The sequence below is a fragment of the Maniola hyperantus genome, chromosome 1 (assembly GCF_902806685.2).
Source record: "Maniola hyperantus chromosome 1, iAphHyp1.2, whole genome shotgun sequence".
In the NCBI taxonomy this organism is placed as follows: Eukaryota; Metazoa; Arthropoda; class Insecta; order Lepidoptera; family Nymphalidae; genus Maniola; species Maniola hyperantus.
In genome coordinates, this window is record NC_048536.1 from 17,234,939 (window position 1) to 17,248,812 (window position 13,874).

The following is a 13,874-nucleotide window of genomic DNA, read 5'->3' on the forward strand; positions in this document are numbered from 1 at the left end:
TGTGATTAATTCTGCAACTTTGCTTGCTCCTCGGACTCCGGAGACTTAGTTTTTCTCACTGAACTTATACGCAAATGCCTGGGCACTGATTTGCCTAAGTATTGGGACCCTTATTGACGGACTGTGGCTGCTTCGAGAAGTTGTTGTGTGACGATGTGTGGTAGAAGTTAGAACTCGTAAGTTAACAAACGTTATCATTCAATACAAGTAAAGGCTCTCATGCGGGTTTCCTCACGATCTTCCTTTTCCTTCACAGCTAAGCAAGTGATATTTAGTTGTTACAATGGTATTAAACTCCGAAAAGTTAGAGGAGTTTTAACAGCGTTTCATAAAGTACCTATTATACAAATTGAGTCCATTGCTACTGGTGGTTATGACTTCATAGTAAGTACCTCCACACTACAAGTGCTTTCTCGAGTATGTTTCCTTATGTATCTAGAGCTGCCTAAAACGTTGCTCTTCATATGAAAGTTTGGATGTTTCTTACTCCTTCGCACCACAAATATTTAAAGAAACAATTTGGATTAGCTAAATTAGTAATAAAGATACCATATACACTGATTCTAAAGTCTTCGCAGACAACGTCATACCTAAACAGAAGCTGGTAGTGCCTAGTGGTATAGATTAAGCAACACAGTCAGTGGTCACTTACTCAGTTATCATAATTTTTTTTCAGGCAAAGGTGATACAGTGCTGCATTCATTTCTTCATCCTGACAAAGATATGGATTGGGATATGTTGTGAACTGGAGCTCTTGGACCCCGTGCAGAGACAAATAAAATAATGAACAGTGCCAGATTAGATTTATAAGAAGCAGATGGTGATATAATTAAGATGTCAGAATCTAATCTACTTTAATAAAAGAAAACATAAAAAATCATCAAACTGTTGTTTTATTTGCCTAAATAATTTAAATTCCAAAGTAATTTCCAAAGCTAAATCAATTAAATCAGAAAATGATTTGACTTTTGGACATTACTTTGGGGAATAATTTTAGAAGTCCCCCGAAGAGCCTAGTGGTTAGGATGTCCACCTCTGAATAATTGAAGGTTGGGGGTTCAATTTTAGGTACGCATCTCTAAGTTATGTGCGTTTTAAACAATTAATTATACTTAACTTGATTTAGCGGTGAAGGAAACATCATGAGGAAATCTGCATGCCTGAGAGTTCTCCATATTGTTCTCAAAGGAGTCAAAGGTATACTATTATGTTCAGCCTGTCGCTGGCTCACTATAGAGTACGGTTCTCTCGAGTGTGAGAAGAGTTTTGGCCATAGTCTACCATGCTGGCCAAATGCGGATTGGTAGACTTCACACACCTTGGATAACATTTTGGAGAACTCTCAGGCATGCAGGTTTCCACACGATGTTTTCCATCACCGTTAAAGCAATGATATTTAATTATTTACTTAAAATGCACATAACTCCAAGAAGTTATAGGTGCGTGTAAAAAGTACTCTGTGATTCTCATTTCTCAGTGTTAGTATACCTCTATATTTAATGTACTCTGTGCATCAAACCTACTAATGAAAGAGTCATCACATATTCTTTTAAAAGTACTTATGAGACTTACATTAATCTAAAAATACTTTTATACTATTATACTAGCTTCTAAAATTAATAATTGATTTCTTATCTAGCAGAAGAATTACTATAGCCTTTTTTAATCCCTTTCATAACTTTATTTTAATTAATATGAGTAGTAAAACGATTTGCGGATAGCTTATGTCACTGATAAAAACACCTCTCGAGTTGTTTCAATGAAAACTTCATTTGACGTAACATTTGTCGAGGTTCTTATATGACATCAAACTTCAAAACGCGTCCGCAATAGCATTTTTCATACAATAAATTTTATCGATAGTGTAAATGAACTGTCAAAACATTTTTTTGTCCACATCTATCCTTTGTGGACTGTCTCACCGAACCGTGATAGGAAAACTATATTTTGACATTGATGCTGTCATTAAATGATAGATGCAGTCGATTCGCAATCGGCCTGCAGATTTCGGATTTTAGAGCGTTGTCTGCGTCACTCATACTGTGTGATATTTTGTCAGTCTCAACGATAGAGAAAACGTTCTACAAAACCCCTATTTAAAGGTCGATGTACACTTACTTTCGGAATCGTACCGTATCTATATTTCTTTCAAATCAAATTAGTCTGATGGACTTTAGCTAATTATTATCAGTGTTATAATCACAAGGTTAAACTTGTTATCGATTAAAAAATTAAACAAACGGATTAGGAACCTGCTGATAATTATGTATGGCATAATTAACTAACGTAGGTAACAGCAGCTACTGGAAACAGAATGCATAACGAATCAAGCGAGTAAAGCTACCAACATTTGCATTTTCCCACGCGAAGAGTGACTGCACTAGGTAGCTGTAATGTTTCCATATTAGTTCCATTCGTTTTTACGTCGTCATGCTTGCATGTTGGCAATGCTTATGAATTTTACGCGACAGTAGTGTATATACTTACTTAGTTGGTTATGTAACAACAGGCTAGCAATAATAACGACAAGCGACTAGGTAACAGCTTAAAAGCGGTAATACTCTTGTGGTTTAGATGTCTGTCTCTTCTTAGTTTTTCTACATAAAGAAAGCTTAATCTGGGTTCAAACTTTTAAGGCATAAAATACCCTACGAGATAAAGGTATAAACTGGTTATGTAAAAAGTTAAAAAGAGAATTTGGTGCTATATAATTATAATAATGTTATATGATGGGTCATAATTTAAATATAATAATTTTACGCTCCACAGTCACCACGCAAAATTACGTTGGCGAAGTGACGATCATAAAATATTTCGCTGCATACAGCGTACCTACGGTATTGTTATAATTAATTAATTATTATGGCAATAATAATATAAAAAATTTACATTAATATTACGTTAAAATAATGAAACAATCTCACTTTCGATCTCTGTTCGTCAATTTTAAAAAGAAATAAAACAAACTATACTTATTGCGAGCTACTTTCAACTTTCACTGTTCGCAAACACTTCGCAAAAACTGCATCGGTTATTGAATGGTATGGCTCCCGCCGCTTTTTGTGCGATAGTCGTAATCATATTAAATAACACCTATACCAGCTATAATAGTCGAAAGGTTTAGTCCAAATTCGCAACATTTTGTGTACACTAGCTACATTATTTGGAAAGGGTTACCTATGTAGATAGGTATTAGGTTAAAAACAACTTTCACCATCATCATGATCAACCCATCGCCAGCTCACTACAGAGCACCGGTCTCCTCTTAGAGTGAGAAGGGGTTTGGCCACAATCTACCACGCTGGCCATGTGCGGATTGGTGGACTTCACACACCTTTGAGAACATTATGCAGAACTCTCAGGCATGCAGGTTTCCTCACGATGTTTTCCTTCACTGTTAAAGCAAGTGATATTTAATTACTTTTAAAACGCACATATCTCCGAAAAGTTAGAGGTGCGTGCCCGGGACCTCCAATTAGAAGGCGGACGTCCTAACCACTAGGCTATCACAGCTTCGCAGATTTTTTCCCATAGTAAAACAACTTTTATTAAGACAAGATTTAAGAGTCTGGTTTCCACCACGATGTCATCTAGACACCGATCATATTAATTTTAGTTTTAAGCAGAGATCCGATACCTATTCATTAAAGGTTTGCACATTATCATCAGACTGCTCTATATTCAATTTTAGGAAAAAAGTGCGAAAATCGGAAATTCGAGTTTTTTAGGCACCAATAGTTGTAAAGGTTAAAAGAAAAAGAGACATTCTTTTTAGGCGCTTAAAAAGTGATGATCGTTTAAGTGATTTAGTTTTTAGTTTAGACTTTTTATTACGCTCTTTGTTTGTTGTAGCTTCTTCTATCTTTCTTTAGTGATACTTGCATAAACCGCTTGTAAACTGTTAGATTTTTTATAACAAAATCAAAAAACTCTAACATTGATTCGTAAAGCTTTTTCAACTACGGTAGGTAGTAATAATACGTTTATGAAAGCAAACTAACAGTTTCTTTTCAGCATTTTCTAAATTATTATCTACTTATCTACCTAATTGCTTTGCTTTAAGAAGATTACATCCATCGAGTTAGAGATCGATTTTATTTTAAAATTGGTGCATCGATCGATAAGTAATATTATAAATCAGTGTTTTTAAATTTTTGATGTGTTTGAGTAAACCAAATACTTCTTTACGTCCCTGCTTCTCCTTTTAACGAGTACCTAATAAGAAACACTGCCTGCGTGCGAGAAACAGTCATTAGTGTTTCTCTAAACACTATTATGACTGTTTCTCGCACGGCTTTTACCTATATCCATTTTTATTTTTATTTTATTTTTTAAATTTTATATTTTGTAAGGGGCTTTTACAGATGATCTATATGCCAGCCCCATCGTTACAAACTAAATTAAAATCAAACTACACAGTTAAACCTGAAACTGTAACAATTTGAGCGAATCACTAACAAAGACTACCTACTGTCTAAATCTTTTATTACTAATAAATATTAGAATGAAAGTAAAAGTAGTTCGACGCAGGCGCACCGTCCATTTTAAACAACGAAATCGAAAGTGTTTTCTACATCTCAAAGAGATACGATGATTCAGTATTATTTTTTATATTATAGGTATCTACTTAATATGATGTTTATGTGGATGTGATATGAGATTTATATCAAATCCATTCTAATTGAATCGTGTATAACTATGTTTTTATTTTTGTCGAACTGAACAACGAGCCGAGCCAAGCATAGAGCCAAATATTGCTACGAACATCTTGAGAATTCTAGCGAACGCTCTATTCGATGCTTGTCAATTCTTCATATGAAGATGTCACACTGGAGAGCAACTGGAGGATTCGGCCGTGGCTAGTTACCACCCTACCGGCAAAGCCGTGCCGCCAAGCGATTTAGTGTTCCGGTACGATGCCGTGTAGAAACCAAAGGGGTATGGGTTTAATAAAAACTGCCATACCCCTTCCAGGTTAGCCCGCTATCATCTTAGACGGCATCATCACTTACCACTAGGTGAGATTGCAGTCAAGGGCTAACTTGTATTTGAATTTAAAAAAAAAAAAAAAAAAAAAAAAAAAACAGGGGTGCGGGAGGGCCGTCGCAGAGCGGCGGGGCGCGGAACGATGACAGAAGCTTGGCTTGGCAAAAAGCTCCAAGCTAATCTGCTCGCTAGAATGCTCGCCAGAACGCTCGATAGAATGCTCGCTAAAATGTTCTCGTATTTTTCTGTAATGTAGCATTTGCACGAATGCTCATTACAAGTGAATGCTCAAGTCTATCAGCACCTTTAGATAGCCTGTACGCATGGTTGGCACACGAGTAGATATCCCGCTAAGGTTTGGAATACAACCGCGATCAGTTTTTCCTAGCAATTATAATCCAGGTATCTTTAAAACAAGAGTGAATATACATCTTTTAGGTAAACGCGTCCCATCTTAGGCCACATCATCACTTTCCATCAGGTGTGATTGTGGTCAAGCGTGTGCATATTGATAAAAAAAATGTATTTTCACTAATTACATTATTGGTGGTTTACCTCTAGATTTAAACCTTGTTCTTCATCATCGTCCTCTTCGACTCCCGCATCAGGCACGTCATCCTCCTCTTCATTGGCGGCCGCCACTCCCAGCAACAGCAGCCCTATAAAAATGCTCCACCTGCAACAATAAGAGAAGATCTCTGAAAATTCTGGAACCAAAATACTCTGAACGTGACCAGGATCTATTAAAACAGGTATGTGAAAATTTTGACTAAGTAGGTAATTCACATGATTGCTGTCATCATCTCAATCCATCGCCGGCTCATAACTGAGCATGGGTCTTTTCTAAGAATGAGAAGGATTTAGACCATAGTCCATCACGCTGGCCAAGTGCGGATTAGCAGATTTCACATTAATGGAGAACTCTCAAGTCTCAGGCTGCAGGTTTACACACGATGTTTTTTTTTTCATCGTTAAAGCTAGTGATATTTAACTGACGCAGCCCCGGTATTCATCGCTTTTTATTTTCTATTCACTTTATGCTCTTTTTAACCGACTTCAAAAAAAGGAGGAGGTTATATAGTATAGTTGTAGTATAGTTCCATAATAATATTTTTTGGGGTCGGTGCCAATGAGGTGCCATTGTGGAGTCTCATAAAAATATGAAGTCTAGACGATTCGCGCAGCTAAAGCTAATTGGCACCGGCACCAAAAATATTATTATGGAACTATATTAACTCTTGTATACATAATATTTTCCGTAATAAATTAAATTATTTTTCAATTTTTAGTGTTTGTGTATCGAAGTCGGTTTTTATTTTTTTTGTAATTTTTTTTTTATCACTTAACAATAAATTTACTGCACATATACTACGCAACAGAAAACAAGCATACATCAAAGTATAAGGAACTGTTACCTATGTCCAGTTCATCAGTTTATATCATTCTTAGACATGACCACGTGCGCGTTGATGTCTTTTACTCGGATATTCTTTATCTACTTTATATCCTTACTTATCCTTACTTTAATTACTTTAGCTCTCAATAGATTAACTTTATTAATTACTATCATATTGATCGTTTACCACTAAGATAACCACCAAAAAACGCATTAGGTACCTATTTATCAAGAATGGTTTACGCAAAAACCCAACATTTCGAACTCCGGCTGTTATTTGATTCACTGGTCATCCGGCAATTAATTTGCGTGAAAATTGATTTACAATTAATTTCCTAAATATCTTTCGTAGTTCTTGTTAAAGTTAATTGAGAAGATTAACAGATAGTTTATTAATTTTATGCTTCTGATTCGGAAGAAACTTTAATATCAAAATAAGACGTATGTTTTGGAGCCATATAATTTAGTACCCGTAGGTAAAGTTAATTTCACACTTCTCTAAGGTTTAGTTTAGACTAGCTTATGCTCGCGACTTCATCCGCGTGGACTATACGAATTTCTAACCCCTATTTTACCACCTTAGGGGTTGAATTTTCAAAATCCTTTCTTAGCGGATGTCTACGTCATAATAGCAATCCGCATGCCAAATTTCAACCCGATCCCTCCAGTAGTTTGAGCTGTGCGTTGATAGATCAGTTAGTCACCTTTTCCTTTTATATATTTAGAAGATTATACTAGATCATATTATATTATTAAAGTTAAACTATATAATTGAAAACCGGTGTAATAGTACTTGAGAAAATCGTTCAACACCTCTTAGCATTTTAGTCATTAAACATGATTACATAATTTTAATCTATACTAATATTATAAATGCGAATGTGTGTCTGTCTGTCTGTCTATCTGTATGTCTGTCTCTCTGCTAGCCTTTCACGGCCCAACCGTTCAACCGATTATGACGAAATTTGGTACAGTACACTATTTATCTCGGAAAATCAAATAGTTCCCATGGGATGTTTAAAAACCTAAATCCACGCGTACGAAGGCGCGGGCATCAGCTATTATCAAAATAAGTATGTTTTGAAGTCACATGATAATTCTAACTGTACGCACACTTGATTTCATATCAAGTGTGCGTACAGTTAGAATTATTGCGTGCGGTATAAATTTAGATTATAGGTACTACTTACTTAGACTTTATACTAAAGTTAAACTAAATAATAATTGAAAACAGTTAGGTATAATAGTAATTGAGAAAATCGTTCAACACCTCTTAGCCTTTTAGTCATTAAACATGATTACATAATTTTAATATTACCATAAATAAAAACAAGTATCCACAAACGTCTGCCCAGAGGCTGTGTTGCGTTGAATTTTGAAACATCATGTAACTTGTAGCTTTCTTCAAACCTAATTACGTTGTAAGTAGGTATATAAGTAGGTAAATACCATACGACCACACCCTGGTTACACCAGTTTAACTTGTCTGATATACTGCTTTTTACAACATGTATCAAAAGGTAACCTACATTTGATGTGGTTGCCTTTTGCCAATTGTAGGATTGCCGGACTTGTCTGTCCCGATTTATAGCGTACTGTAGGTTAAGTATATTCAACAGATTAAGCGTAATAATTTACCAAATCAAAAGTTGGCTATATTTTTACGGAAGAAAATTCGTGGTAGGTTTAGTATGAAGCAATGTTAAACATGTATTAAAGATATATCACTAGTTACTTATTATAAATGCGAAATTGTGTCTGTTTGATGGCTTGTCCTTCAATCACGCCGCAACGGAGCAACAGATCGACATGATTTTTTGCATGATGTCTACTAAATATAGAACTTCGAATATATATTACGGAAAAACTATCTAATAATAATAATAATAATGATAATATTTCAGGCATTGGGAATTTATATATATATATATATATATATATATATAAATTCCAAATGTCTGAAATATTTTGAAGATGTTAGGGTTCCGTGCCTCAAAAGTACTTAGACCTTTAACATTTGTATTAATAAGATTTAAAGCAAATCATACTCTTGTTCTTACCGTACTAAGTAGAAAATATTTTAACGGCATCTTAAAAGGAAGCCGGTGCGGAGACGTGCAAACGTGCGTTACGCAATAGCTCGTGTATAATTTACGCAGTAGGCAATCCCAAGCTATTCTGTTTTGACTCGCTGCTGTATTGCTAGTCATTTCATTAAGCTCTTACGTCTGCGTTGAAATAGTTAGACTAATCTAAATATATAAAAGGAAAAGGTGACTGACTGACTGACTCATCTATCAACGCACAGCTCACACTACTAGGTTGATCGGGCTGAAATTTGGCATGCAGATAGCTATTATGACGTAGACATCCGATAAAAAAGGGTTTTTGAAATTTAACCTCTAAGGGGGTGAAATAAGGGTTTGAAATTTGTGTAGTCCACGCGGACGAAGTCGCGAGCATAAGCTAGTTTGCAATATTTCTAAAGACGTTACATTGTGGCTCATGTCCATGAATGTACATGATGTTTCATTAATTTTATGTAAGCAACATTGTAAAGCAAACCTAAATAAATATTAAATACTGTATGCCCGCGACTTCGTCCGCGTGGATTTTCTGAGATAAAATGTAGCCTAATATTATATCGTGCGTTCAGGCTTTGAGCTATCTCCATTTCAAATTTCAGTCAAATCTGTTCAGCGTGAAGGAGTAGTCAAACATCCAAACATTCTAACTTTCACATGTAAGTATAATATTACTTACCTACTAAGTAAGATTAATCTTGATAATATTTTTTTTAGGTAATTTTCGCTGCAATTATTACCTACTCAATGTGAATGAAGACGAGATAACATTGTATGATAAAAATTAGTCCCATTTTCCTCTTAAGTTTTCACTGTTATCTTTTTTTTTTTTTTTTTTTTTTTTTTTTTTTTATAAGCCTACCTCTAAATTTTTTTGTTTTTCTTTAATATATATATATATGTTTTTTTAATAAACATCTTTTTTTTTTTCCTTATATACTTCTTTTTTTCTGGTTTTTTATATATATATATATATATATATTATTGCTTATTAGGTATATCTAACTCTAATTATCTAATCTAAAATAATCTAAAATAATCTAATTTTTCAGAGGTCATCCCAAACGCGAGCAAAGGCCTCCCCCTTTATCTTCCAGGTTAAAATGTTTGAGTAAATTTCCTTTGTTTTTGTTACGTATATTCTGAAGTTCAGGGGGGTGGTAGTCGCTAACTCCCTCGGTGACCAGCCGTCGTGGGAGTTTACAGTGGTTATTAAGATAGTTTAGTGCGTTTGTAGTTGTTTGTAGGTTGTTAAAGTCGTGGCTTGCGTGTGAGGGTTTCGCTGATTGCTCTTGTTTACTTATAGCGAAAATCCGACGTAGGTATAGGTAGGGACAGTGGACACATTTTTCAATTTTAGGACGTACCTACCTATAATTTTAAAGCGTTTCTTTAAAAAATAGGACTACAAAATAAAAATGTTAAAGGTTACGTAGGTATTACATTAAATTTAAGTACCTAATATTTCTTGATTTGAAGAGATTCGTCACAGAAACAATGTAACTACAATTGAATACAATAGATCCAATATTACTACTTCTCAAGGTGCATGTTGGGCGTTGCACTATTGTGTTATGGATTGAGTAATAACGTTCAATAATCACACAAAAATACAAAAAGCAATTCAATCAGCATTATAAAATTCCACAAGATAGCTTTCTCTATTAGGCTGATCGCACATTACAGCCAAGACCGCGGGAGACGCAAGAACCGTAAGAATTGCACTCCCAAAACTCAACGGACTTTTCAGGCAATCTGCTAAAAAAATACAGATGGCGTCAGCAACGGCTGCTAGAATATAAAAATCAATATTTATCTGTCTGTCAATTTTTACGCATTCATTAGCGCATCGTTCATGCGATTGGGTTGAAACTATGTACATTGTACAGTTATTAACGAGATTTACTGAGGAGATCCGTAGAAGAACCAGAATAACCAACGTAGCTCAGCAACTTGGGACCTCCCTAAGGTGCTGGAATAGTGAATATAATAACAGACTACCAGCTATGCAATGAGACGATTCCTCGTTCTTTCGAAGTTAATTAGTAAAATTATTAATATTATGTTAATAGGCTGTTAGAGGGGCACCTATGAGGTGCTTGCCTAGGGCGCTCTTGACAATTTAAACCGCCTCTGCTTGCGGCTCTTAAAGTTTGTCTCTTATGTGCGATCGACTTTAAACTCACCGAGTCATGAAATAATCTTGCGTATTGCTTACTGCTAATTGCTACCGGTCGCTTGCTCTCGGTTCAAGCCATTACAAACGTCGGAATTAGGTTATTTGTTCCGCGACGAAATTGCCTCTCAAACTCATTGCTTCCAATACTCTAAGGTCCATTCAGTTCCAGCTGGCGTTCATTATATTTACCATTTCACAATAAGTTTTTATATTTATATAGTGAAAAATAAGGTGCTTTTAGGGTTCTGTACCTAGTAATATTAAAAGTAGTACATAGTTATACTTAGTAGGATGTTAATTAAAGTTGTAACAAAATAATTCTGAAGGGTTTTACTTAAAAGTTTTAATAAAACATATCTTAAATACAGCTGTTAAATTCTGTTAACTTTTAAATTCTTCAGATACAAAATACGGCGAATATTAGGTAACTAATACAAAAAAGGTAGTACATAACTACAGTATTATTTACTTAGGTAGGTCTACACATAAAATGAAATAAATCGCACATAAAATACATTAATGTGGAGGATATTTGACCTAAATAGCTGAAGATATTTTGCAGATAATTTCTGAATCAGAGGCTTAGCAATTATGCATTCTTGCGACATGAGAACCGGCATTTCTCTCGAGTGTTAACAATTTAAAGCATTGAATAACATTCTATTACTTTGTTAAGTAATACCCTTTATGAGATTAAATTCATGTAGAGTATCTCAGACCAGTTATGCATTTGCTAGAAACAAGCTTTGTAAATTCATTTCCTGGTTTGCTTCTTCTGCGACTTCCTTTATTGCTATACCAGGTACCTAATTATTTATAATAATAGCCTGTACTAGCTTATGCTCGCGACTTCGTCCGCGCGGACTACACAAATTTTATTTCACCCCCTTAGGGGATGAATTTTCAAAAATCCTTACTTAGCGGATTTCTACGTCATAATAGCTCAGTCCAGTAGTTTGAGCTGTGCGTTGATAGATCAGTCAGTCAGTCACCTTTTCCTTTTTTATATTTAGATATTTTAGTTTTCCAGCTTCTCGCTAAAATGCTCGAGGCGCACTATACGACCCATGCGACCCTTGTTACCGCGAACTGACGATGAAATCTTGATATTAGGTACGAGCATTGGTACGAGCAATGACTTCTACATAGAAGTCATTGGGTACGAGTGAAAACTTAACTTCAGAAGCTCTAAAGTGCCGGGCAAATCGCGTCGCTTATGCGTGTCTCTGAGAAAGTTTCTGCAATTTGTTTATCTTTTAAGCAAACTAAGGAAAAACGGACTATAAACAGAAAGTTATCTTGAAGTTATAGAATATTACCTACTTATATCTATTCTACTATTTACGAAGGTTTTAATGCAAAATTAGTTATGTTCAGTGGTCTCTAGTCATTTCTAACAATAGCAAATCGATGTTGCAATTTCACTGACCCTATTTTATTAATAATCGCAATACATATTTTATTGAATAAATCGCAAAGCATAAAAATAATAATTTATATTACTTATTGTATAAATTATTAGGAGCAAAAAGTTTTGACAGGGCACACCGGTACAGCAGTTGTATAAAAACCGTGCAATATAATAAAATAGCTAGACGATTATAAATAGCTCCTGCACTTCACAAAAAGTAAACAGAATTAGTTTCGGAAGATTGGTGAAACGTTAATTAAATCGGCGACTTGACCTCGTGTTATTTTGTTTGACAATGATGGAGTATCACGAAATATTGAGGACAAGAAATACTAATAAGACAAAAAGCTTAACACCCGAAGTAAGTAGGATTTAGATTCAACTAGCTGATGCCTGCGACTTCATTCGCGTGGATTTTTGGGTTTTAAAAATCCCTGGGAACTCTTTGATTTTCCGGGATAAGAAGTAGCCTAAGTGGGAAGTCATCTGTGGGAATGACTGTAATATTTTATAATAAAATTCGACAAACAATTTTGGACTTGCCTTTACACAAGTTTAAAAAATATATTAAATGTGTGCTCTTAAAAAAAGCATATTATACAGTCGAAGACTATGTAAATGATAAGAAAGCTTGGATTTAACTCGCTCCAGCAATGCACGGGGCTGCAATTGCTTTTACAGTATGGTGTGATAATATTGTAAATTGATCTCTTGAAAAGAGCAACCGCCGTGTTTCTTGCTGGTTCTTCTCGGTATTTCTGACATTCTATTTTTAAAGCAATAAATTTAATTAATGGATCTACCTAATTATTAAATTAATAAAAGACCGGATATATTAAGATAATAGGACGAGTCCACATAAGGAAATGTCATAAAAATATTTAATGATAAAAATATAGGTACACATAGGTCAAGAAAATCGGCCAAGTGCGAGTCAGACTCGCGCACTGAGGGTTCCGTACTACAATCGTATTTTATCAACATTTTGCACAATTAAATCAAAAACTATTATGCCTTAAATAAAATAAATAAAAATCTGTTTTAGAATGTACAAGTAAAGCTCTTTCAAAATATGCCACTTGGTATAGTAATCTTACTTTGAAAGTTGAAAATAGCAATATTTGTTCATGAAAACTTTTTAATTTTTTCTTGTGATATAATCACAAATTCAAAATTTCTCCCCTCATATCTGCTATAGGACCTACCTTCCTGCCTTTCATGATTCTAGGTCAATGGGAAGTACCCTATAGGTTTCTTGACAGACAAACAGATAAAGTGATCCTATAAGGGTTCCGTTTTTCCTTTTAAGGTACGGAACCCTAAAAACGAGTCATTATTATTTAGATATTTATATCATTACGTTGAACCAGAACGAAATTAGGGTAGTGTGCCAACTTTTATGTTATTTCACAATTTAAGTACAAAATAAACAAGTAGCCTACTTTATAAAAAAACGTGTTTGAAAACGAATAAATAAATAAAAATTGAACTTTCTGTCACAGATTGCAAGATGAAGTAACTTTTGTCGCTGTTGTATAAATATTGACCTTAGTATTATTATAACAAGTGATATAATTACTTGTTCCCGACATTTATAGAGATAAAAAATATTATTTAAGATAGTCCATCTTTAAATATATAAAAGGAAAAGGTGACTGACCTGACTGACTGACTGATTGATCTATCAATGCACAGCTCAAACTACTGACGGATCGGGCTGAAATTTCGCATGCGGATAGCTATTATGACGTAGGCATCCGCTAAGAAAGGATTTTTGAAAACTCAACCCCTAAGGGGGTGAAATAGGGGTTGAAATTT

The 13,874-nt window shown here is 34.7% G+C and overlaps 1 protein-coding gene across 1 annotated transcript in view; it reads right to left on the reverse strand.

Moving 5' to 3' along the window:
• Positions 1 to 13,874, reverse strand: part of LOC117997203 (probable basic-leucine zipper transcription factor Q) — a 43,061-nt gene that overhangs the window by 16,890 nt on the left and 12,297 nt on the right. Inside the window, exon 2 of the mRNA XM_034985453.2 lies at positions 5,542 to 5,662. Within this exon, the coding sequence (XP_034841344.1) occupies positions 5,542 to 5,662 (121 nt within the window). The remainder of the gene's footprint in view (positions 1 to 5,541; positions 5,663 to 13,874) is intronic.